Here is a 27,924-nt window from a genome sequence, read left to right as displayed (position 1 = left end):
CAAAATCACTTAGCTCCCTGTTAGGGTTTGATAAACTTCTGGCACCCCCCCCCTCATTGAATAACTCCTCATGTGTGAATGTAGATGCAAAATACTCATTCAGTTTATCAACCACCTAAGCATGAATATCAATAGTGAACCCATCTATGTTAAGTGGTCCAATCTGATTCATCCGTTTCCTTCTAGAGTTTACATAAATAAAGAACTCTTTGCTGTTTTTCTTTGCATCCTTTGCCAAAGATTTCTCGTAATCTGCCTTCGCTTGCCTAACCTCCTCCTTTGTGACTTGATTTACAGACTAGTTTATACCTGCCATAGGCTTCTGTGTCACCTGATACTTTATATGCATCCCATACATTTTTCTTCTGTGCCACGAGCCTCATTAATTCATCTGACATCCATTTAGGCATTCAAATTCCTGTGTATCATTGACAAAACACCATGAGCTATCCTGGTAGCCAGTCTACATTGTTCAGGGAACTTCATATCTGACTGCACAATTATCCCAGGTCTACTTCATTTTCCAATACCCTGAGGGTAGTACCACACAGTTGGTACATTGCCAACCTTTATATTTACCAATATTATACCCTGCAAACTTTGACATTAATTAAGCCTGATATGCCTTTTTCAATGATACTGATGAAGGCATATCACTCTCTGCCTTCTCTCATTCAACCAGCAATGTTTTAATAACATTACATGCAAGCGTGCACGGGCTGTTTAAAACAACCATTACTGCCTTAAGGCTGAATTGAATCTATGAATTCCTTCTTCCATTCAAATTGTATGAAAAAAGAAATAATAATTGCCGAATTTCTATTTGCGCGATTTGATGAAGTCTGGGATGGCTCGAGAAATATTTTTAAGAAGAAGTGAATATAAAAATTCATGAAAATCTATCCAGTATAGTGGAGTTATTATTTGCGGGTGGACTGACAAACAGCCGGACGTGAATGATGAAGACAATAGACGCTTTTGCATATATACAATATGTATAGGAACACGCCTAAAATTTTCTGTTATGTCATGCCATATTTAACAGTGAATTCATTTTAGCTTTTTGATTGATTAACGTACCTATATGTCCCAGGTCTAAAAGTTATTATTCGGTACTATATATATATATATATTTTTTTTTTTTTTTTTTTTTCTTTCTCGTGGTGGTCAATATACAGTCCAAGAACAATTATTTTCGAAACAGCTGATCCGCTGTTCGGTTGAGTATGCGGTACTGTACTGTAGTCAATGTTGCCATGCTATGTTCGTCATTGGGTTGGCATTCTAGGCATGCGCAGAAATATTGTAAATCTGATTTTACACCGCCTACCACAACTCGAATGGCACTGAAGTGAGGTTGTGTTGCCTTCACTGGCCCAAAAATATTTAGAAATGTCTACTAACGAAGGAATGGAACATCTTATTCCTATTGTCAACAAGTTGCAAGATGCCTTCACCCAGTTAGGAGTAAATTTAACCCTCGATTTACCACAGATCGCAGTAATCGGTGGGCAAAGTGCTGGTAAAAGTAGCGTGTTGGAAAATTTTGTTGGAAGGTAAGCTTAAAAAATATCACTGAACCTTAATTAAAACTCTCTGTTTTTTCTTGAACTATGAACTAATAGCATGTTAATAAAATTATATTATTACGATTTTAGATTGTCAGCAGATATATGAAAAAAAAAATTCAGCATTTTTGACACGTTCTTTTTAATATAGTAACTGAAAACCATGGATGTTAAATATGACGTAACGAGGGAAAATATGCAACTGGCAGGTATATGAAGTTAATAATTGTCAATATTAGTTCTTATCATTTTTTTATCATTTACGTAATGTATAAACGGTTGAAGTTAAGTTTGCATGGTATCAAAATAAGTTCCCATATCTCAGTCACCATCAGTTACTTAGTAATATACAGTTTTTTTTTTGTTTGTTTGTTTAAGTTTTATTTGGGGCTGCATATCATAGGACGTTTCCAGGAATTTTTATTGGGTGGGGGGGGCGGGATCGATCAACTATACTACCTGTAAGAAGTTTAATTTAATAATTTGGTATATCTGAGCATTGATAATTTTTTTCAGGGAACTAATTGAATAAGGCACTATCATACTAATAAGAGCAACTTGAGGTATGGATGTAAAGTGTACCATTGATTTATTGGACCTCAATTTATTGGTCTATGGAATTAACAGGCAACATCCATTGAACCAAGCTTTTCATGATTACAGTGCCCATTGTGACATAACTGGCTCAGTCGTATGGTACTTAACATCATTTGAAACATTTTAATTAACAAACAATCAATTTAACTTTTAACTCTTGAAGAGGCTGGAGTTGCATTTGTTCATCAATACATATATCAATGAAATTTTTGATCTTGTTTATGAACACTGAAGTAACTTGTTGAAATGTTGTACCTAAGTTGCATTTATTCTGTTATGAAGAAACTATAAATAAAACTAAAGTTTGTGTCCAGTGTTCACTGCAGTTAACATTGTAAAGAAGGTGAGGGTGCTAAAATTTTCCTAATCTGCTCTCAACTTGCTATGTATGTCACATGTCAGTAGCCAATAAACATCCATACCACACACACAGGTTTCTGAACTGAAATGAAATTGAGCTGGCTTTATTCTTAATTGCTTTCTGGCATTCCTATGAATAGGCACACTATAGCCATAGCAGCTTATGCACCAATAAACATCCATACCCCCCCCCTACCCACACACATCAGTAGGATGTTATCTGTACCTCTAGCAAGGGTACTCAATATTTCAGATTCTAAATTAATTTCATTCAGTTTCTGTTTGATTCCACACGATAAATGCTAAAGTACAGTATTATAATGTTTAATGTTTTTTATTTCATATTACCACACTTTTCACAACATAGCAACCTTAGTGAATATATACATTTCTTTCAAATTTAATGGACAGTTAGATTTAGCAGACAGGTCTTACTCCACACATAGCCTATTTAAATCAAGGTCAGCATTTAGTTTGTTCCTTAAATATTTATATAAATTTCTTTGGGGGAGGGCATAAAAAAACAAGTGTGACATTATAATAGTAGCAAGATTCCAGAAGAAGCAAAGGATGAAACATATGACTTGTAGATTCTATCAATAATAAATAAGACTTAAAACTTTGCACAGACAAAGTGATTTCAGTCGAGTTATTTAATAAGCCCCCCCCCCTCCCAAAAAATGTGGAAATGGGACTTTGTTGCCATTTTTACAGTAATGTACTTGGGATTAATTTAACCCCCCCCCCAAACCCCCCCCCCCCAAATTCTCTATATGCTACTTATTCCAGGTGTATTTATATATCAATTGGGTCCTTGAGGTTGTTACAGACATTCTCTCAGATATGCCAGACAAGCTGTACTTGCTACCTGGGAGTCTAAAACGCTGATGGAACTGATAATCGGGTGACATTCAAGTCAAGTAGACCCAATTTTGGCGAATTCCGGACGGTCTGTGACAGCCAGATCCTCTGCTTGCACCTTCACAATGGTGGGACTATTAGTAATCCTGGGTATAATCTCCATGCACAAGCACATGTGGTTGACCACCCAGGTATGAACGAACTAAGCATGAGTCGAGGTGTTGTGCCCACACCACATGGAGGAATGCCGCTCCTCTGTGTTACCAGGCAATACTAGGTGGTAGATGACTGTCATCAACCGGTGCAATACCACCACTTTGCTTATTGGAGGCTTGAAGTAGTGGAAGCCATGTTTAGTCTCCAGAGCTAAATTCCAGTCAACCCTTCCCCATCTCTTCCATCGTGCAATATGACTGATGACTTTATGATGAACATCATGGCGAGATCCAATCTTCCTACATTTCGAGGGTACAGCTCTAAAACGGTGTTCACAGGCCAGCCGCTAGTTAGTACACCGGACCAAACCTATTGGTAACTCTTTAGGAGGCTTCCGGATCAGCTAGTGTATAATCATGCTACTTCTACTCTGCCAGATAGTGACTGAAGGGAGTCTCAGTAGTGTGTATGCAGGGGGGGGGTCATTGTCGAGGCCAAGTTATGTCAAGGATCTGGGTATATTCTTACCATGTGTATGTCATATCCAAAAATTTCATTACTTCATACAGCATGTCCCCCCCCTCACTTTTTCTTACTATTGAATATACCATGAATTGTCAAACTAATAGAGTAAGCTTATCTGCGAAAAGATCTAAACCTCCCAAACACTTTCTAGTTCATTTGACAAATATACGTGGTCTGAATTCTAATCTCAACGATGTCCATTTCCACTTGCAGTCTGCCAAACCCCATGTACTTTTTCTGACAGAATCTCAGTTATCGGTTGACTCAACTACTGCTCATCTCAGTTGCCCAAATTATTCGCTGTAAGATTCCTTTCACCTCAAAGGTGGTACTTGTGCATATGTCTTCCGTTATTCCCTGTAAGAGACTTGGTAATTTGGAATCTCCTCTTTTCGATCTTCTGTGGCTTAAAATCTCTACCTCATTGTGTCAAATTCATCTGTTGTGTCTACCATTCTCCCAACTCCACTAATCACTTGGAGCTCTTTGACTTCCTCTCTTTGCAATTTGACTTTCTCCAGTCCAACTTTCCTAACAGCGAGGTATTTTCCTTGGTGATTTTAATATTCACAACTCCAACTGGCTTCTATTTTCTAGTCACACCGACCCAACTGGTCGAGATGCTGTGGCTTTTGCAATTTCTAATGACCATGCATAGATTGTTCATTTATCTACAAGAATACCAGACGATCCTAACAACACACTTGATCTTTTTCTCACAAACAGCCCTTCTAATTACATGATCAAAGTGAGTGGTCCTTTAGGTACTTCAGATCACAACTTGGTGATTCTCTTCTCCTGTGTGGAGCCTTTATATCATGTCTATTCCCAACCTCGTATTGTTTGGCATTACAAGAATGCAAAATGGGATGACCTGTGAGATTTCTTTTCCTTGGTCGGATTACTGTTTCAAAACTTCTGATGTCAACGTTTGCTCAGATCGTGTCAGTGAAATTATTCTTGTAGGAATGGAATCCTTTATTCCACACTTCACTTTAAAATCTCGTCCTTTCTCTAAACCTTGGTTTTCTAATAAATGTGCTAAGGCTGTTCAAGAGAAAAACGTTGCACATCGTAATTGGCTTGTTTCCAGTTCTTCAGTTTCATTTTCTGCCTACACCAAAGCTCGCAACAATTGTAAAGCAGTCATTAATCAGTGCAAACTAGAATTTGAATAGGCTAAGAGTAGAAAACTTGCTTCTTGCCCTAATGGTAGCCGAGCATTCTGGTCTCTTGCCAAAGCTATTGGCCACAGCCAAGGATAAAGCTGACCTGCTAGCATGCCATTTTTTTCCAACTCACATAATAATGATCTTGGTAAAACACCTCCCACCATTCCCAACATGCTCCATTCAGTGCCTCCTGTGGTCTTCCGTCAAAAGGATGTCAGAAGGATTTTGACGAATCTCGATGCTAAGAAAGCTCCAGGTCCTGATGGTATTTCTCCACTTGTTCTCAAAACCTGTGCACTTGAACTTACTCCTGTTCTTTGCCGCCTTTTTTTTTTTTCATTTACTTATTCCAAAGGTGTTTTTCCTTCTGCTTGGAAATTTTCCCATATCCAGCCAGTTCCTAAAGAGGGTAACAAGTCCCACGAATCCAATTATTTTCCCACTGCAATTATTTCTACTCTTTCTAAAGTAATGGAAAAATCGATTAACTGCCAACTCTTAAACTACCTAGAAACCTTCCGTCTGATCAATGATCGCCATTATGGATTCTGTCAGTGTTTATCCACTGGTGATATTCTGGCTTATGTTACCCATTCATGGACAAATTCAATTGGAAAATTTTGGTGAAACATAAGCAGTTGCGCTTGACATCTGAAAGACTTTTGATCGTGTTTGGCATAAAGGTCTTCTAAATAAGCTTCCATCTTATGGTTTGCGAATTGTTTTTTGTAATTGGTCATCGCTCACTGAGAGTAATGGTAGATGGCTCTCTGTCTTCTAACTTCTCCTATAATGCTGGTGGTCCCTATGGTTCAGTTCTTTCCCCCACTATTTTCCTCTTGTATATTGATGACATCTTCCATTGAGTGGAAATCTTATCCATCATTTTGCCGATGATAGCACGTTGCATTCCACGTTCCAATTTGAAAAACCTTGCCCTGCTCAATCAGCTTTAACTTCTCAAATATCCGCTACCTTAAATGCCGATCTGCAGGTAATTCTCTAGTGCAGCAAAGAAAACTTAGTTGATTCAATCCTTCTAAAACTCGGTCTTGTCCTATATCTCACAAAAAGGATTTTTTCTGCTCCTATGCTCATCTTTGGTGACACTCTGATTTCTAGGCAAAATGATATCTCTTTTGAGGATTACCCTGACTTCTAATCTCTCTTGGCACAAACACATTACAAATATTGCTTCCTCTGCATCTAAAAAACTTGGTTTTCTCTTTCAATCTCGGTGTTAGTTTTCTTCCAAACAGCTGTTCACTCTGTACAAATTGCAAATTTGCCCTACTATGGAATATTGTTCCCACATCTGGGGCGGTGCCCCCTCTCAAAAGCTCCCTCAGGCTTCTAGATTCCATTCAGAAGAGGGCAGTTAGGTTAATTAATGATTCATCTCTAACAGAGTCTCTCCATTCGCTGTCTCATAGATGCACTATTTCTGCTGCATGCCTCTTCTACAGATACTTCCATGGGCACTGTTCTTCTGAATTGGCTTCTATAATTCCCACTCTCTTTGAAAACAGTCCGAACATGTGCTGCCACCAGCCAATATCCATTTACTGTCCAACTTAAATCACAGAACCAACTTTTCATCTTCCTCATTTATTCATTCAACTGTCGTTTTCTGGAACAACCTTCCTTTATACGTATTTCCTGAAAATTACAGTCTACAGAAGTTCAAGTCTAATGTCAACAACTATCTTCTCTCATCTTCTCAACCTCCAACCCAAGCACGGTACTAAGTACTATAGGTTGTAATACCTCTCGTTTAGGGTTTTCATAAAAAAAAATACACTTGCCAAAGTTACAAATTATAATTTTAACAGAAACCAAGTTTATTGCTCAACTGTACTATGTAGTTGTCTGCAGAAGTCTGTGTTCATCACCTGATTTGCATGTTGTGCAGGCGAAAAAACCCAGAATATGTCACAGTAGGAATCCTGCTCCCTCTGCCTGAGATCAACTAACTACAGTTTCAATTAAGAGGACTTCATTTGTCAACAGGAATTGAATGCAGACCTCTCCAAACAAGTTATTGGAGGTCATCAACTTAAATAAGTTTAAGGCAGAACTAGACAAACATTTGAAGTGACTGGATGGGTGAAATGGGAAGGGTGTGTTTTTTTTTTATTTGCTCAAGCTTGCTTTTTTGCATCATATGCCCTGCCAATGCTGTGTGTTGTTTTTTTTTTTTTTTGGCAGTGTAGCAAAAGCCTGTGTTTACATTAGTTCAGATTAAATTGTACACACGATATCTGTATATGATCAGTTTTCTTTATCTATAAATGGTTCAATAATATCAAGAAAATAGTAGAAGCTTTTGTAAAAAAAAAAAAAAAAATTAACTCTAATTTTGCAATAGGCATATCTTTCCAAATAGTGCTAAGGCAGCCATTAAATTAAGATAAAAAAATTATCTATCAGAGTGAAATCAGTGTCAGTTTTATTATTACTCAGTTATTGAGGAATACTAAGCAGTTAATTAAAGACCTGCACCATTAATTGTTTTATTAATGAAGGAGGGTACTGTCATAAAAATAAAATAACACATTTTCATTAAACCTATTTAACTTGAAAATGGAAGTGACCAATAGTATGTAACGTGCGTGTGTGTGTGTGTATATGAAGAGTATACTCAATTATCATGGGATCAGAAAACTTATTAAACTAATTAATTTCTTTAGCCATTAAAAGGGGTGACCATCAATAACTTCTCAAAATTTAAGTCTAAAACTGCTAACAACAAACATTACATTAAAGTTACACTCAGTTTAACTTAGCATGAAATATGTATTATTAAAAAAGATCATTTTCTTAGTGGTTCCTTTAATATTGTTCCTAAAATTCAGCAAAAGTGGTCTGCCTTTGGCTTTTTCACTCTTAGTATTTTTAGTTCGAGGCAGTGTTAGGTGGGTCGGAAAACTGCTAGCTTGGGGGGAGACAAAGACCAATAGATTGACAGTAGCCACTGGCAGAGGTGAAAGAGATTTTTGCACTGCTTCTATTAGAATGAGCAGAATCCTGAAAAACAAGATGCATGGTATTTCAGAGACTGCTGGGAGCCATTGCGGTACAAGTAAACACATGGGTTGTGTTAGGGTAGCTAAGAATAGAAACAGGTGCAGGTATACTTGCGTGTACACCAATGCTAGGAGTTTAGTAAATAAATTTGAGGTATTGCTCAAAACATCAAAGGCAGATATTGTTGGGATATCAGAGACGTGGTGTCACACAGATATAAGGGATGCAGAACTGGAATTTGGGGAGTACAACGTCTACAGAAAGGATAGACAGGATAGGAAGGGGGGAGGGGTTATGCTATTAGTTAAGAAACACATAAAAACCAAGGAAGTGAAGCCAGTCGACATCGCTGGACAGTGCAGTGTCGAGTCAGTTTGGTGTGACATAAGCACTGGGAGATCAAAATTGAGAGTAGGAGTGTGCTATAGGCCTAATGACTCTGATGAGTATAATAAGGAACTGTACAGGGAAATAGAGTGGGCCAGTAAATCAGAGAGTCTTATAATGGGAGATTTTAATTTCCCAGATATTGACTGGAATTTGGGGGCTGGTTACTCACACACTAGCAGGGCTTTTGTGGATTTATTGGATGATTGTTTTCTACATCAGCATGTTCGGGAGGCAACTAGAGGGAGTAATACTCTTGATTTGATTATCAGCAGTGATTCTTCATGCATTAAGAATCTGCAGATAAATGAACCACTAGGTGGCAGTGATCACAGTGTGCTGAAGTGGGAGTTACTGAAAGAGGTAACTACCATTAGGGGTAAAGGGAAGGGTTATTGCTTCCGTAAAGGCGACTACGATGGACTGAGACAGTATTTAAATTCTATACAGTGGGACCAACTGATGATGTTACCAACAGCAAATTCAAAATGGGAAGCATTCAAAGAACTTATCTTGGAAGCTACTAGGCTTTACATACCAACTAAGAAATATTGTTCAAGGTTTAGGCCAAAATGGATGTCAGATGAACTAATGAGGCATATGGCAGAGAAGAAAAATGCATGGGATACTTACAAATTAAGACATGGCACAGAAGCCTATGATAGATACAAGTTGATATGCAACCAAGTTACAAAGGAGGTTAGGCAGGCGAAGGCAGATTACGAGAAATCCTTGGCAAGGGATGCAAAGAAAAACAGCAAAGAGTTCTTTACTTATGTAAACTCTAGAAGGAAGGGGATGAATCAGATTGGTCCACTTGATATTGATGGGTCAACTGTTGATGATCCTGCTCAGGTAGCTAACAAACTAAATGAATATTTTGCATCGACATTCACACATGAGGAGTTATTAAGCAAGGGGAATGCCAGAGGTGTATTCAACTCTAGCAGTAAGCTACAGAATCTTGAAATAACTGGGAGTAAAGTGGAGGAGAAACTGTTGAAGATAAACACAAGAAAGGCACCCGGGGTGGATGGGATCTATCCAGTTATATTAAAGGAGGCAGCAAAGGAAGTAAGCAAACCCTTAGCCATAATTATGAGAGCTTCCTTGGACTCAGGGGAGGTACCCATAGACTGGAAATGTGCAAATGTGACCCCAATTCACAAAGGAGGATCAAAGGCTGACACAAGTAATTATAGACCTGTGAGCTTAACTTCTGTTCCAGGAAAATTAATGGAGGCACTGGTTAAAGAAGCACTGCAGGATCATTTAGACAAGACTTCAGTTATAGCTCAGACACTGCATGGTTTTGTTAAGGGGAAGTCTTGCCTGACCAACTTGATTGGATACTATGATGCAGTCACAAAAGAACTGGATGCAGGGAATAACTTTGATATTATATACTTGGATCTTAGAAAGGCTTTTGATACTGTTGCACATGGAAGACTGCTACACAAATTGGAGCAGTGTGACATTGGAGGCAAATTGCTGCTATGGATGAAGGGGTGGTTGAGGGGGAGAAGACAGAGAGTGGTAATCAATGGACACTGCTCATCGTGGACTAATGTTATTAGTTGAGTCCCTCAGGGCTCAGTCCATTATTGTTTTCTGTATTTATAAATGATATTGATGATGGTATATCAAGCTTAATGTCCAAGTTTGCAGATGATACAAAGGTTGGCAGGGTTGTCAAGGACACTACTGACACTATGCTGCTGCAACAGGATCTGGGAAGGTTGAGCAGATGGGCTGAGAGGTGGCAAATGAAGTTTAACATTGACAAATGTAAAGTACTACACATGGGAAACAGCAACCCCAGAGCAACGTATCAACTCTGTGATACTACACTGACAGTGGTAGAGAATGAAAGGGACTTGGGGGTGATTGTGCAGGCAGATATGAAGTTCTCTGAGCAGTGCAGACGGGCTGCAAGAGTAGCTCATGGAGTATTGTCAATGATATACAGGAATTTTTCCAGCAGGGATAAGGAGGTGATTATTCCATTGTATAAGGCAATGGTCAGGCCACACCTAGAGTACTGTATACAGGTCTGGAGGCCTCATTTCAAGAAGGATGTAGAGCTGCTGGAACGAGTACAGAGAAGGGCAACAAGATTAGTGAATGGAACAAAGGGGTGCTCTTACGAAGAAAGGCTTAAGTTTTGCAAATTACAGTGTCTGGAGACTAGGCACCAGCGAGGTGATCTGATAGAGGTGTATAAAGCCTTGAATGGTTTAAGCATGCTCAATGCTGATGGGATTCTTCCTCTAGCTCAGAAAAATCACCTGAGAGGGCATAAATTCAAATTGAGGAAAGACAGATGTAGGATAGACGTGCGGAAATTTGCCTTTAGCCAGCGGGTGGTTGGTTGGTGGAACAGACTTCCATCCCTTGTGGTGGAGGTTGATAGCCTAAATAAGTTTAAGGCTCAGCTGGACAGGTATTTTGAACGAACAGAGGGGTGAAGTGGAAGTGGGTTTTTTTTTTTTTTTTTTTTTGGCTGATGCTGCATAAGCTTGCTTTCTTGCATCAAATGCCTCTACTAATGCTAATGCTAGTTTCCTTCATTAATGTGGTTGAACATGGGATAGAATTTTTCTCATTTTGGTCTGTGCTTTGGGTCTTGTTAACATAAGAAACTGTTTTTACAGGAATTGGATACATTTAAATAGAAGGGGTGCAAGAATATTTGCTAATCTTATTGAGGCAACGGGGGGGGGGGTACACAGACTAATAGGGCTGGCAGAGGGGAAAGTGATTATTGCCACTGCTTCTATTGGCATATACTGCAGCCTGGAAAGCAAAATGTTGGAGATTTCAAGCACTGCTGTGGGTCATTGTGGAACAAGTTACTATGGGGGCTGTGTTATGGTAACTAAGATCAGGGGCATGTATACTTGCACGAACACTAATGCTAGAAACACAGTAAATAAGCTTGATGAATTTGAAGTACTGATTAAGTCAGATGCAGATGTTATAGGGATATCAGAGACATGGTCATTCAGACATAGAGAATGCAGAATTTGAATATGGGTAGTAAAATGTGTACAGAAATGATGCACAGGACAGGAGGCGAAGGGGGTTATGCTCTTAGTTAAGAAGCACATTACTATTGACGTGGGTGGCCAGTGCAGTGTTGACTCAGTTGGGTACACGGTGAAAGTGAAAACAAGAGTAAGAGTGTGCTATATTCCTAATGACTGTGATGAGTATAATGAACAAGCATACAAAAAAATAGTGCGCCAGTAAATCAGAATGCCTTATAATGGGGGATTTGAAATTTCCACTTAATTATCAGCATCAATTCTTCTTGCATTAAGAATCTGCATGTAAAAGACCCAAGGGTGGTAGTGATCACCGTGTAGTAATCACTGATGTGAGATTTTCTTAAAGACATAACTGATGTCAAGGGAAGGATATTTTGTTTTCATCAGACTTCAGTAGTCCCAGACAGTTTTTAAATTCACGGCAGTGGGACCAACTGATAATGTTACCAACAACAAATTCTAAATGGAAAGCATTCAAGGAAATAATCATAGAAGCTACTAGTCTAATCTTTTCATAACTACAAAGAAATACTGTTCAAGGCTTAATGAAATGGATATCAGATGAACGGATGAGACTTGGGGCATAGAAGAAAAATGCATGAAATGCATATAAATTGTCAGGTAACGCAGAAGCCTATAGTAGATATAAACTGGTGGGTAATCAAGTTACAAAGGAGGTTAGGTAAGCTAAGGCAGATTACAAGAAGTCTGGCAAAGAAAAGCACTTTACTTATATTAACAGTAGAAAGAAGGGATTGAATCACATTGGTCTGCTTAATGTTGATGGTTTAGCTGTCAAAGATCCTACTCTTGTTGCTGACAAACTGAATAAGTTTTTTGCATCTGCATTCTCACGTGAGGAATTCTTTAGGGATGAAGATGCGAGAGGTTTATCAAACTCTAAACAGGAAGCTGAATGATTTTGTGATAACTGAGAGGAAACTGGAAGAGAAATTATGAAAGATTTGGAAGAAAAATTGTGAAACACACAAAAAATGGAGTTACTCGTTAAGAGAGCAAAGGAAGCAAACAAATCCTTAGCCATAATTATAAGTGTATCTTTGGATTCAGGAGAGGTCCCTATGGACTGAAAATTGTATTGCCAATTCACAAAGGGAGATCAACATCAAAAGGTAACACGAATAATTACCTGTTATAGCATAATGTTTATTCCAGTAAAAGTAATGGAGTTACTGGTTAAAGAAGTAATACAGATCATCTAGACAGGAATGCAATTATACTGCAGTCACAGCATGGATTTGTTAAGGGTTGATCTTGTCTGACCAGTCTGATTGGATGCATTGACTCAGGAACAAAGGAACTGGATGCAAAAATAATTTTGATATCATATTCTTGAATTTCTGGAAGGCTTTTTATACTGTTATACTGTTACACATAAGACTGCTGTACAATTTGGAGCAGTGTAGCATTAAGGGCAAGTTACTGCTATGAATAAAGGGATTGAGTGGGAGAAGACAAAGAGTGATTATTAATGGACACTGCTCTTTGTGGGCTAATATTATTAGGGGAGTTCCCCCGGGTTCAGTTCTGGCCCTATTGTTGTTTTCTATGTTTATTAATGATATTGATGAAGGTATGTCAGGCTTAATATCAAAGTTCACAGATGATACAAAGGTTGGCATGGGTGGTTAATGACTAATGAAGGTAAGTTGCTGCAACAAGATTCAGAAAAATTAGGTAGATGGACTTCAAAAAGGCAGTTGAAGTTTAACATTGAGAAATTTAATTTCTGCTACCCATATGGTACTCCACATGGGTAGCAGAAATTACATTTACCAGATTAATTTACTAACTGTGTGGTACTACACTCTGCATAGTGGAAAATGAAAATGACCTAGGGCAGGGGTTGCGAACCTATGGCATGTGTGTCCGAAGGGGCATGCATACAATTTTTTTTTTTTGGGCACGCAGAATTCAGTGTTTCAAAAAAATTGAGTCAACTATTGAACAGTTTTCTTCAAGATTTGTCAAGTTCAGAGAATTGGAAGAAACTGCAAAATTAATTAAGTTTGCAGACAGTATAAAACTAGCCAAACTGAACCTGAATATGTTTCAGTGGATCGACCTGGATGATTTTGAGATGCAGTTGATTGATTTTCCGATCAGCTCCATTTGGAGGCAAAAATTTATCCACCTCAGAGCTGGTTTAGAAAATATTGAAAGGAAATTATTAGTGACTGGATTAGCAAAGAAAACTGCAGAAAATGAGGTATTAAAAGTTTGGAATTCCATTCCTGAAACTTTTGTCTGTTTAAAAAATCTGCAATAGCATTACTAATAATTTTCTCAACATATTCTTGTGAGTCATTCTCGGTGATGTACTTTATTAAGGAGTAGCAATCTTATGAATGAAACTAGTGCTACATGCATAGCTCTAAAAGTTACAAAGTATAAGCCTGATGTAAAGCATCTGTCATCAATGGTGTAGCAACAGAAGTCTCACTGATATTCTATATTTATAATATAAGAGAGGTTTATAATTTGTTCTGTGAACTAAAAGTTACATTTGTTATGATTTTATTTTAATACCTTTATTAAAGCATCTTTGAAACAATGTCTTTTATTTCATTCCTTTTTTTTTTTTTTTTTTTTTTTTGTTATGCTTTTGTCAAAAAAAACGCATATGAGAAAAATAACAATACAGTAGAACGTCCATTATGTGAACTAATTGGGACCAAGGTTGGTTTGGTTAATAAAATAGTTCGAATAATCAAACATACAGGAGATACCCAGTTTATACAAAGTGTAATTAGGCCCACTATTAAATTATTGTATGCAAGGTATTTTGAAATATGAAGTATTATAAAAAATAATTGATTTAGGAAATGGTTTGTAAATAATAACCAAAACATTTTGAAGAAACAATGTATATTATATTTATTTTGAACTTATCTAATTGTTTTACATGGTTTCCACTATAAACCATACTTCTTTACGTAAACAGAAATAAACAAACACAAGTAATTGGAACAAATAAGAGTATAATGAATCTTGGGAAGGTTTATTTTTTAAAATATGTAATCTTGAATTTTTCTTTGAACTATGCAAGATTCTCTTTTTTTTGCGGCAAAATATCTCATCCTCTTTAATAGCAATATTTCTGTAGATCTGCTTTCAAACTTACTCACACCATGCCATTGCAGTTTCTAGCTCAGTGAAAGTCTCTGTGTGAGTGGGCCTTCAAATGCATTAAGTGGAGGAGTAATATTTCAGCATAACAACCAGTGTACTAAAAGTAGATACTGTAATTTCTTGGGGGAGCAACGGTGGTTCGGATAATTGAGGTTCTAATGTACTTTGCAAAATTCCGAGAGGCATGCGATGGTAGTTTTTTTTTTAAAAGATCTAGCCAATTTTGGCACATGCCCTTAAAAAGGTTCACCATCCCTGACCTAGGGTAATTGTGCAGTCAGATATGAAGTTCTCTGTGCAGTTCAGAATGGCTGCCAGTACATCTCACGGGATTTTGCCAATGATATACAGGAACTTTGATAGCAGGGATAAGGAGGTGATTGTCCCATTGTACAAGACAATGGTTAGGTGACATATTGAGAACTGTATATAGGTTGGAGGCCTCATTCTAGGACAGATTTTGATCTGCTGGAATGGGTGCAGAGGAGGACAACAAGAATAAACGGGTGTTCTTATCAAGAAAGGCTTTAGTTTTGTCCTTTGGAAATTAGCTACCTACAAGGTGATCTGATTGAGGTGTTTAAGTTTTCAATGGATTGAGCAGGTTCAGTGCTGATGGCAATCTTCCTTCTGCTCAGACTGGCATTAGCAGAGGCATATGATGCAAGGAAGCAGGCTTATAGAGCATCAGCCAAAAAAAAACCTTTCCCATCCATTTCACTGTCCAGTCACTCCAAATGTTTGTCTAGTTCAGCCTTAAATTTATTTAAACTATCAACTTCCATAACAGCAGATTGAAGGCTGTTCCATCACCTACCTGCTGGCTAAAGGCAAACTTCTGCACATCTATTCTACAACTGTCTTTCCTTAATTTTAATATATGCCACCTCAGGTTGTTAATCTCAGCAAGTGGAAGTATCCCATCAGCATTGAGCCTGCTCAAACCATTCAAGGCCTTATACACCTCAATCAGATCACCTAGCAGGTGCCTAGTCTCCAGATGCTGCAACTGACGGAATTTATGCCTCTCCTGGTAAGAGGCTTAAATTCCTCTGCTCCTTTGTTCCTCTCACCAATCTTGTTGCCCTTCTCTGTAAAATGAGTGGCCTGACCATTGCCTTATACAAAAGTATAATCATCTCCTTGTCTCTGCTTGCAAAAATTCCTATATCTCATTGACAAAACTCCATGATCTGTTCTGGCAACTTGTCTGCTCAGACAAGTTGCCAGAACTGCTCAGAGAACTTCATATTCGACTGCACAATTATCCCCAGGTCTTTTTCATTCTCCACCTAGTACCACACAGTTAGTACAGGAACTCCCCTACTTACGTAATACTCGACTTATGTAAATTCGACTTTAAGTAAATTTTTGCCGGCCACTGCAAACTTAAAAAAATCGTCGAAGCATATTTTGAAAGATAAAAATATCGTAATGTGAACCCAATAACATTTTTTTTTTTTTTCTAATTCGTTCCAAGTCCTTGGAAGTTGAAAGTATCGCTATATTACTAAGCTATTTATTTCTCTAAAAGGTCGTATTTATAATCGAAATTGCACTACATTTCATCATTATCATAAGTTCCTGTTATAAGAATCAATTTTGAATGCCTTTGTGATAGTTTTCTAAAGCACGTTTCTGGATATCATGACCATGAAATAAAAACAATTTGCACTTTCCAGTTTATTGGGCTTCTCTGTTAGTGCATCTAATTATAAGCGGGTAGTAAACTTGATCTTATTGCATTTGCGAACTGCAATTATACGGGTTTTTACGCTATTATGGTGAAATATGTTCCCCTTCACTGAAATCTTCAATCATATAAAAAAACAAATTTTCAGAATCTTCTCTTCATTCCTGTTTACATATTACAATGATGAAGGGAAAGGGACCAACGGAAAGTGCAAGTGGTGGTAGTGCCAGGAAAAGAAACAAAATTGATTTAGAAATTAAGATGAAAATGATTAAGAAGTACGAAGAAGGACAAAGTTTATCATCTATTGCAAGGGAATTAAATCTCTCTGCTTCAACAGTGAATACTATTTTAAACGACAGTGCACATATAAAACATGTCAAAGGATCAACACACTTAAGACCAACAGTGTTCAGGTGCTATATCGAAGATGGAACAGCTGTTAATAATATGGATGGAAAATCAGATTCAGAAGTGAGTGCTCCTTAATCTAATGACCATTCAAGCAAAAGCAACAAGTATTTATGAAGATATTAAGGATAAGTATGGTGAACCCCAACCCAAGTTCGTGGCAAGCAACAGGTGGTCTAATAGGTTCAAGCATCGCGCTAGTTTCCACAATGTTAAAGTATGTGGTGAAGTTGCCAGTGCCGATTCTGCAGCTGCAGAGAAATTTTGTGATGTGTTGGAAAAAATTGTTGAAGAAGGTTCAACACAGTAAATTTTTAACGTTAACGAGACTGCACTGTATTGGGAAAAAAATGCCGGATTGAACATACATTGTCAAAGAGGAAAAGACAATGCCAGTTTTTGAGGCGTCAAAAGATAGGGCCACGCTTTTGCTTGGGGCTCATGCAGCAGATGATTACAGATTAAAACCACTTCTTGTGTACCATTCTGGAAATCCTCATGCATTTAAGGGCATCAATAAAGCCACCCTACCCATGCATTTCCGATCTAACCAGAGAGCATGATAACAATATCTCTCTTTGAGGATTGGTTTAAATTGTTTAAACTGCTTCATTCCCGAGGTTGAAAAATATTGTAAAGACAACGATGTTCCTTTCAAGATTTTGCTTCTATTTGATAATGCTCCTGGACGTCCTGTGCATCTAGATGATTTCAATTCGAACGTGAGAGTCATATATCTACCGCCAAACATGACTTCACTCATCCAACCTATGGATCAGGGTGTTATTTCGAATTTAAAAGCATATTATTTATGCACAACATTTACTCAGGCATTGTCTGCAGTAGATGATAAGAAAAATTTTACGTTAAGGGACTTGGAAATCTTACAATATTTACCACGCCATCTTAAACATTAATAAGGCCTGGGCAGAAATTACTAAAAGTTGTTTAACTGGCTCTTGGAAGAAAATATGCCCACGGCATGTAAAAGGCTTCGACGGATTTGAAAAAGACAAATCATATAAAGAGGCTACATATAAAATTGTAAAGGTTGCAGAGGTACTTCAGTTGGAGGTTGATGCCAAAGACGTGGAGGAGTTAGAGGAAGAAGAGAAGGAATTATCTAACGAAGAATTTATTGACTTGCAGGCAGCGATAGTGAAAGAAGAAAATGCTGAAGAAGCTCAAGATGAACCAAATGAGGAGCCGAAATGCTTCATCACCAGAGAGATGGCAATGACAATTTCGTGAAATTGTCATTGCCATCTCTCTGGTGATGGTGAGGTTTGAGAAGATGGATCCTGACATTTTTCCTGAACGATTCTTAAAAGTTAACAGAGGGGTGAATGATATACTTGCTTCCTACAAAGAAATCTACGATGAAAAGAAAAAAGCCACCGTCCAGTCATCCATTAATGTTCTTTTGTAAGGTTGAGCGGCCGACCCCTTCTAAATCTCCAAAGACCTTAACCTCCGCAGTGGCGTAGTTATCAGTTGAAGATGTCGATTCTGGCAACAATGCTCAATAGGTAAAACTTACTGATGCTATGCCTGTCTCCTCTCTTTTTTTGTAATTTTATAATTTTGAAATTTTTTAAAATTGCACGCTTTTATAATTTTTCCTTCGCATGAGATAAAAAAAATTGAATAAATAAAATAAATAATTCTATTTACATGTTCGTCGAACATTTCCTTTTTGATTCAATCAATTCGGTGAGCAAAAGTTGCGAGTGCTGCACAAGCATACAGGAAATTCCCTGACTTAAGTGGAGTTCCGTGGAACGCAACCCTTATATAAGTCGGAGAGTTCCTGTATTTAGTATTAGCAATCGCCACATGGTGCAAGGAAGCCTATGGCTCATGCTGCACTAGCCAAAAAAAAATAATAATAAAATAAAATAATAGAATAAAAACAAATTAATAATAAGAAGAAAATGAAAAATAATAATAAGAATAAGAAAATTTTTAAAAAAATAAGAAAATAAAAAAAATAATAAGAAAATAAAAAATAATAAAAAGAAGAAGAAAATAAAAAATAATAAGAAGAAAATTAAAAAAATAATATAAATTAATAGGAGAAAAGGAAATGGACAACCTATGCATTTCCCTCCTCCCTTAGGTAATTATCCAGCTGACCTTTGAATTTCCCCAAACTGTCAACCTCTACCACCCATGTAGGTAACTTATTCCAGTAATTTATAACTCGCTGGCTAAAATAAAACTTCCTGCAATCCAGTCTAAACAACTCCCCCCATAACTTGAAATTATGGCCCCTTGTTCTAGAATTATAACTGTGAAAATTTCATCCTTATTCATTTTGCTTATGCCTCTCAGAGCCTTAAACCCTCAGTCAACTCCTCTAAGGTGCCTAGTTTCCAAGCTCTGCATCCTACATATTTGAAGTCTTTCCTCATATGGTTGCCCTTTTGCCCATCTCATCAGGCGAGTTACCTGTCTTTGGACTCTTTCAGTAAGCACAATGTCTTTCTTTAGGTGTGGTCTCCATACTTGAACACAGTATTTCAAGTGTGGTCTAACAATAATTTCCTTATATAATGGGATTATGACATCCTTATCTCTACTAGTGATTGTTCGATAAATCAACTAAATAATATCGGTGTAGATACACTGTAGTTTACCCATAAATTTGAACTACGTATGTAGTGTAAAAGGCATCGTTTTAATTGTATCTCATAATGTGGGTGCCTTCACAACGAGAAGCTATCTCGTTGTGAAGGCACACACATTGAGATACAATTAAAATGATTTGAAATTTTTTTAAATTGCATGCTTTTATAATTTTTCCTGCGCATGAGATAAAAAAATTGAATAAATAATTCTATTTACATGTTCATCGAACATTTCCTTTTTGATTCAATCAATTCCCCAAATCCCTTTCCTCCACTACTGACTTCAATTGAACTCCAAGTATATAAGTTATTTTGGGGTTACTGTTCCCTAGGTGCAATACCTTACACTTTGTTGGATTAAAACATAGCTGCCATTTTTCTGACCATCCTTGAATTCTATCTAGATCATTCTGAAGAAGCTCTGCTTGGCGGCAATCATTAAGTACTCTACCAATATTTACATCATATGCAAATTTAGACATCATGCCCTCTATCCCTTCATTGATGTCATTTATGAAAATCAAAAACAGCAGTGGTCCTAATACTGATCCTTGGGGGATCCCACTTCTTACATCAAATCAATCTGAGGAATAACCATTTATCACAACTCTCTGCCTCAAGCCCTGAATAAAATCATTAAATACTCTGGGTTTATTGTTACTTATTTTTAATCTGGATTTATTCAAATGGGAAAACAATGGAATGGTCTTTGAATAACTTACACAATTTCATATTGAAATGAGCATGCGAATGAGTTGCACATTGAAAGGTATCCAGCTTGCATATGTTTGCAACCTATTAACCCCTGAGTGTAAAAATTTGAAGTTCCTCTCTGCATGTGTGAAAATTTGAAAAATCAGAAAAAAATAATTCAAAATTGTTCATTTTTTTTGAGGCCACCTACATTTTCAATCTTTTCTGAATGCAACTGTGAAAAAAAAAATCTGTGTAATGAAAACATTTTTTTGAAAATTAAAACTCCATTTAAACCTGATGGCGAGCAAATGCAGATTTAAAAACCACTAGCTGTCATCTAATTAAACTGTGATTAAACGACAGCTTGTTGGTAACGGGAGCACTCACAGCATGAAATGTAAAGTACATAAGTCAATAGCTTGATTTCAGATAATATATCAATATCACAAAACCAGAGCATGTTACTGATTAAAGGAAAGTCCGCAACAGTAAAGCAAACTTGACATCAATAACTAATAGATGGCATTACATGTGCATATAATTAGGTTTAACTTAATCATGAATTTTTCCTAATTGTGTAACAATTAACAGACATTTCTGGAATTTGCTGCAAAGAATTCAAAGAAAATATTTTCAGAAACAGCTATTGGAATTTCAGCTGTGTGGATGGAGTAGACGAACCAGAAATTACTGAAATATTATTCTGGTTGAATCAACCCTGATTCCAATTTAATAGGTCATAACTCATAGGTTGAAAGATATTGATTTATATGACATATCCTGGTCTGATATTTTTTTTTATGCTTCTCTTAGTTACAAATATCTGTACCTGGACTATGGCTCCACCCTTCTCTTCCATCTCCTCTCCTGACTGACTTTCCCTCATTCTTGTTCTGAAACTCAACTAAAATAAAAAAATAAATCATTGTTATTTGGTTACCAGTCAAAAATACAAAAAAAAAAAAAAAAAAAAAAAAAAAAAAGCCTTTAACTAGATTAAACTGCAGATAAATTATATGCATACAATTTCAATAAAACCTAAATATATATTTTGCTATTGCAATAAGGGAAGCCAAAAGCTGTGCACGTGTGCATTCAATAAATGCCTTTCTTACAACCTAATGCATCACTGAATATGAATGGTGCTCTGTAGTCTTGTCAATCAATTCTGCCCTGGAGAGATTGTGCAAGGCTCGTGAGGTAGAATTTTTTTCAGCATCGTCCATGCTTGCTAACAGAGGAGACTACTTCTATAGGAATGGGATACACTTAAATAGAAAGAGTGTAAGAATATTTGCTGATGCTATTGAGGCAGTGTTAGGTGTGTCGGAAAACTGCTAGATTGGGAATGATTCACAGAGTAAAAGATTAACAGTTTTGATTCTTGAATAGAAGCAGCCTAGGGAGCAAGTTGCTGGGGGTTTCAAGAGCTGCTGGGAGTCATCATGGAACAAGTACATGGGCTGTGTTAGGGTAAGTAAAAGCACAAACAGGTGCATGTATACTTGCATGTACACTAATGCTAGAAGTATAGTAAATAAATTTGATGAATTTGAAGTGCTGATGAAGACTTCAAGGGCAGATATTGTTGGGATATCAGAGACATGGTGTCACATAGATATAAGCAGCACAGAATTGGTATTTGGGGGGTACAATCTATCCAGTTATATTGAAGGAGGCAGCAAGGGAAGGAAGCAAACCCTTAGCCATACTTATGAGAACATCCTTAGATTCAGGGGAGGTAATGCATAGCTAATGCTAATGTGATACCAGCTGTTCTCAGTAATATGGCTATCATGTGCTACATGATGGCCATAAGAGTGCAGCTGTATATGTTCAACTGATGCTACTTAAATGCTGTACTGTAATGAAAATTGAGGTATTGTTACATTGTTAAATAATCCACCCAAGCATAACTTAACCAAGCTGACATGCCAGATTAGTTTATTTAATAATAAACACAGTAATATGATATACGTAATAATATAATTCTTTCTTGAAGATTTTTTGAACCTGATCTGAATGTGCGATTATGAGTTCAGTCATGCATAGCTAGTTGTGTGTCAGCATAGGTCAGCACTTACTTGCTGTTGCCTAATGTCTGGATTTGGAATGTTTGTAGTTCTGAGTTAATTCTGTATTGCATTATTGTGATTCAAAAACTATTTAGATATCACATTGGGTTGAGAGTGTGAATTACCGTGGGAAACGTGATAATATGTCTATTACCACAAGAATGGTAACAGACATTATTATAGTGGTGGTCTCTTGCTGTTAGATGTGAAAGGCCATTTATAGTAGCAGGCACAGTGAAATGGTTTAATTGAGTGTACCTGCCATAAAGGTACATAATCTTTAAAGTTCTCTTAATAGACAATTCTAATATGCCTTGGTGAAGTTTTCATATTGATTCCTAGTGTTAGCTATAATTTTAAATGTTAATGTGAACTTTAATGTTAAAATAATTCATAGGCCATATAAATTTACTTTTTTAGGCCCACAATATCCTTCTGCACCTGATAAACAATGCAGGGGGTGGTAGATAGGTGTACAGAGTGATCATGAAAGAAAATAGCAATAACAGGAATTGAGGGTTGCCCAGAAAGTAATCCACCACACTTTTTTATTTTTTTTTTTTCAATGAAAACATTTTAAAATTTTCTAATGCATCATATATATATGTGATGTATTTGAATGCACTGCAACAATGTAATCTGATAAATAACACTTACTGTAGTTACGAATAGTATAAAATGTTGAGATATGTTTGAAATACAGAGCTGTGGTTGAAGTGTCTCAGCATTTGCAAGCAATTGAAGAATGTCTATGGAGGAATGTCATGCCATCAGTGTGTTACAATATGCCAATGACATTATTTTTAAGGATATGTCAAAAACAGAGAAGCTGGCACTCTGGCTATCAGTCAACATGATTATTTAACTCCTAAGATATTCGAAGATGTATGTGAGATGTATCCCACAGGATCTTGCACAAACAGAAAACTCTCCACAAAGACATTTGTTCAGTTTTGAAAGCATTATGAAGCCTACAGGGGGAAGCCTTCTTGTCCACAATTTCATAATTTTCAGCCAGAGACAGAAAAGTAGAGATCATAAAATGTCATTACCTCATCCCTTCACAGACAAAGTTTAAAATTACTCCTTCAGCCAGCATGATAGTGATTATTTTGTTTATGGATTCTATGATTCTTGTGGATTTGATGCCATGGGCAGGCCACCAACTCAAATCTTGCATCAAAGTTGCAGAAACTCAGCAACACAAGCAATTCCATAAAGTACTGAAGGATGTAGTCTGCAGTATGAGGCTTGAGAATGATGGCACTGTGATTTGTGAGGTGGAGACATGGTTATATGCAGTGAAGAACAACGTCATGTATACTGACAAAGCTATGTTTCTCGTTGGCATAGAACACTGGTGTCCAACCTTTTCCCATACAGAGACCATATTCAAAGTTAGATTTGTTTTGCAGGCTACACTGAGTGATTCGAGAAAAATTAGTGTTACATTTTCCATATCTTGTTACATGTAAAGGGAAATTTCTATTTTCATGTTACCATTTTTTATTTTCAGGCTATATAGAAAATGGAAATTTCCAACACCTTTATGTGCAACAAATCTATGACAGTGATTTATATTTTTACATTTTATTAAAATCATAAAAATATGACTTTTGTTTTTTTTAAAAAAATGAAAAGGAGGCAAATTGCTGCTATAGATAAAGGGATGGTTGAGTGGGAGAAGACAGGGTGGTAATCAATGGACACTGCTCTTCTTGGACTAATGTTATTAGTGGAGTCCCTCAGGGTTCAATGTTGGGTCCATTGTTGTTTTCTGTATTTATAAATGATATTGATGATGATATATCAGTCTTAATGTCCAAGTTTGCAGACGATACGAAGGTTGGCATGGTTGTTAATGAGCTAATGACAGTACACTGCTGCAACAGGATCTAGAAAAGTTCAGCAGATGGGCTGAGAGGTGGCAAATGAAGTTTAACATTGACAAATGTAAAGTATTACATATGGGAAGTAGTAATCCCAGAGTAACATATCAACTCTGTGGTACCACACTGACAATGGTAGAGAATGAAAAGTACCTGGGGGTAATTGTGCAGGCAGATATCTAGTTTTCTGAGCAGTGCAGACAGTCTGCAAGAGTAGCTCATGGTGTCTTGTCAATGATATACAGGAATTTTTCTAACAGGTCAGGCCACACCTTGAGTACTGTATACAGGTCTGGACTCCTCATTTTAAGAAGGATGTAGAGCTGTTGGAACAAGTACAGAGAAGGCTGATATGTAGGTTAGTGCAAATGCTTTATTTTAACATAGCTATCTACCAAAGTAGTTTAACTACTTTGGTAGAGATAGCTATGTTAAAATGATGCATTTGCACTAACCTACATATTAGTCATTCTACCTCGTAGCATGAGGCCTTTGCCCTTAAATACTTTATAGTACAGAGAAAGGCAACAAGATTAGTGAACAGAACAAAGGGTTGCTCTTACGAAGAAAGGCTTAAGTTTTGCAAATTACAGTGTCTGGAGACTAGGCACCTGCGAAGTGATCTGATTGAGGTGTATAAAGCCTTGAATGGTTTGAGCATGCTCAATGCTGATGGGATTCTTCCTCTTGCTCAGAATAATCGCCTGAGAGGGCATAAATTCAAATTGAAGAAAGACGGTTGTACGATAGATGTGCGGAAGTTTGCCTTTAGCCAGTAGGTGGTTGATTGCTGGAACAAACTTCCATCTGTCGTTGTAGAAGTTGATAGCTTAAATGGATTCAAGGCAGAACTTGACAAACATTTGGAGCTAGGGGATGGGTGAAATATGGGGTTTTTTTTTTGGCTGATGCTATATAAGCTTGCTTTCTTGCATCATGTGCCCTTGCTAATGCTAATAAGCCCAGTATACCCTCTGCATACGTAACTTTAAAAGAGTATATCTTCTGCTAATTTTACAACTGCAGCACTGGCTGTAGATTGGACACCACTGGCATAGAAGATAGAAAATTTGCAGAAAAAATAGAGCACAAAAAATATACCTATTATATTATTTGCAAGTCTAATTTTTTGAATAATACTTATTTTTCCACATAATTTCCTCTAATGGCAGTACACTTGGTCCTTAGGCTTGTCTCAGACATTCTCTCAGATATGCCAGACAAGCTGTGCTAAGAGCCTAAAATGTTGATGGAACTCATATTCGAGTGACGCTCAAGTCAAGTGGACCCAATTTTGGCAAAGTCCAGATAGTCTATGATGAACATATCCTCTGCTTGCAACTTCACAATGGTGGGACTGTTAGTAATCCTGCGTATAACCCCCATGTGCAAGCACACTATCGGTGACCACCCAGGTGTAGTGCCCACACCACACAGAGGAATGTCGCCCCTCTAGGCAATACTAGGTGGTAGATGACTCTCATCAACCGATTCAATACCACCACTTTGCCTATTTAAAACTTAAAGTGGTGGAACCCATGTTTAGTCTCCAGAGCTAAGTTCCATGTCAACCCTTCCCCATCTCTTCCTTTATGCAGTTGCCTTTTGAGGTTATGATGAACACCCTAGCAAGATCCAAAGTTCCTTACATTTCGAGGGTACATCTCTAAAACAGCATTCGCAGGGCGGCCACTAGTTTGTACACCAGACCAAGACCAATCCAAAAATCCACTAGTTAGTACACCAGACTAAGACCAAACCTATTGGTAACACTCTAGGAGGCTTCCAGATCAGCTAGTGTATAATCTTGCTACCTCTATTCTGCCAGATAGTGACAGGTAGAGTCCGAGTAGTGTGACTGCGGGAGGGCATTGTCGAGGCCATGTTTTGTCAAGGATCTGGGTATATTCTTACCATGTGTATGCCATATCCAAAAATTTCATTACTTCATACAGCATGTCGCCCCACTTTTTCTTACTATTGAATGCACCGTGAATTGTTAAACTAATAGAGCAAGCTTATCTGAGAAAAGATCTAAACTTCCCAAACATTTCCTAGTTTATTTCACAAATATACATGATCTCAGTTCTAATCTCATTGATGTCCATTTCCACTTACAGTCTGCCAAACCCCATGTTCTTTTTCTGACAGAATCTCAGTTATTGGTTGATTCAATCACTGCTCATCTCAGTTGCCCAAATTATTCGCTTATGATTCCTTTTGCCTCAAAGGTGGTATACTTGTGCATATGTCAGTTCCGATATTCCCTGTTAGACACTTGGTAATTTGGAATCTCCTCTTTTCGATCTTCTCTGGTTTAAAATCTCTCTACCTCATTGTGTCAAATTCATCTTCTGTCTCTACCGTTCTCCCAACTCCACTAATCACTTGGATCTCTTTGACTTCATCTCTTTGCAACTTATCTTGACTTTCACCAGTTCAACTTTCCTAATAGTGAGGTAATTTTCCTTGGTGATTTTAATGTTCACATCTCCAGCTGGCTTCCGTTTCATTTACCTACCAGAATACCAGACAATCCTAACCATACAGCCAATACTATTGATTTTTTTCTCACAAACAACCCTTTTAAGTACACGGCCAAAGTGAGTGTTTCTTTGGGCAACATCAGATCACAACTTGGTGATTTTCTCTTCTCCAATGGATCCTTTATCTCACTGCTATTCTCAACCTTGTGTTGTTTGGCATTACAAGGATGCAAAATGGGACGACTTGCAAGATTTCTTTTCCTTGGTCGGATTACTGTTTCAAAACTTCTGATGTCAACGTTTCTCAGATCATTTCAGTGAAATTAATCTTGTAGGAATGGAATCCTTTATTCCACACTCCACTTTAAAATCTCATCTTTTATCTAAACCTTGGTTTTCTAATAAGTGTGCTAAGGCTGTTGAAGAGAATGTTGTATATTGTAATTGGATTGTTTCCAATTCTTCAGTTTCATTTTCTGCCTACACCAAAGCTCACAACAATTTTAAAGCAGTTATTAATCAGTCCAAACTACATTTTGAACAATCTAAGAGTAGAAAACTTGCTTCTTGCTGTAATGGTAGCCAAGCATTCTGGTCTCTTGCGAAAGCTATTGGCCACAACTTTTGCCTTTTGCCCATCTTCTCCCATCTCTGTCAAATCCAGATGGTTCAATTGTCACTTTAGACAAAGGATAAAGCTGACCTGCTAGCATCCCATTTTTATTCCAATTCATGTATTAATCTTGTTAAAACACCTCCCACCATTCCCAACACGCTCAATTCAATGCCTCCTGTGGCCTTCGTCAAAAGGATGTTAGAAGGATTTTGACGAATCTCGATGCTAAGAAAGCTCCAGGTCCTGATGGTATTTCTCCACTTGTTCTCAAAACCTGTGCACTTGAACTTACTCCTGTTCTTTGCCGCCTTTTTTTCACTGTCTTATTCCAAAGGTGTTTTTCCTTCTGCTTGGAAATTTGCTCATATCCAGCCAGTTCCAATTATCATCCCATTGCAGTTACTTCTACTCTTTCTAAAGTAATGCAGAAATCAATTAACCACTAACTCTTAAACTACCTAGAAACCTTCCGTCTGATAAACGATCGCCAGTATGGATTCCATCAGTGTCGACCCTCTTGTGATATTCTGACTTTTGTTGCCCATTTATGGACAAATTCAATGGAAAAGTTT

At 37.4% G+C, this 27,924-nt stretch overlaps 1 protein-coding gene across 2 annotated transcripts in view; it reads left to right on the top strand.

Moving 5' to 3' along the window:
- Positions 1-1,334: 1,334 nt before the first annotated feature.
- Positions 1,335-27,924, top strand: part of LOC150087162 (dynamin-like) — a 307,901-nt gene continuing 281,311 nt past the window's right edge. For both annotated transcript variants that reach the window (XM_090372996.1, XM_090372997.1), the window contains exon 1: positions 1,335-1,556. In XM_090372996.1, the coding sequence (XP_090229122.1) occupies positions 1,393-1,556 (164 nt within the window). In that variant the 5' untranslated portion in view covers positions 1,335-1,392. The remainder of the gene's footprint in view (positions 1,557-27,924) is intronic.

This window comes from Mastigoproctus giganteus, chromosome 4, assembly GCF_048544385.1.
Source record: "Mastigoproctus giganteus isolate SK-2022 chromosome 4, ASM4854438v1, whole genome shotgun sequence".
NCBI lineage: Eukaryota > Metazoa > Arthropoda > Arachnida > Uropygi > Thelyphonidae > Mastigoproctus > Mastigoproctus giganteus.
Note: the sequence above shows the minus strand (reverse complement) of the source record. Positions and strands in the feature narration are given on the sequence as shown.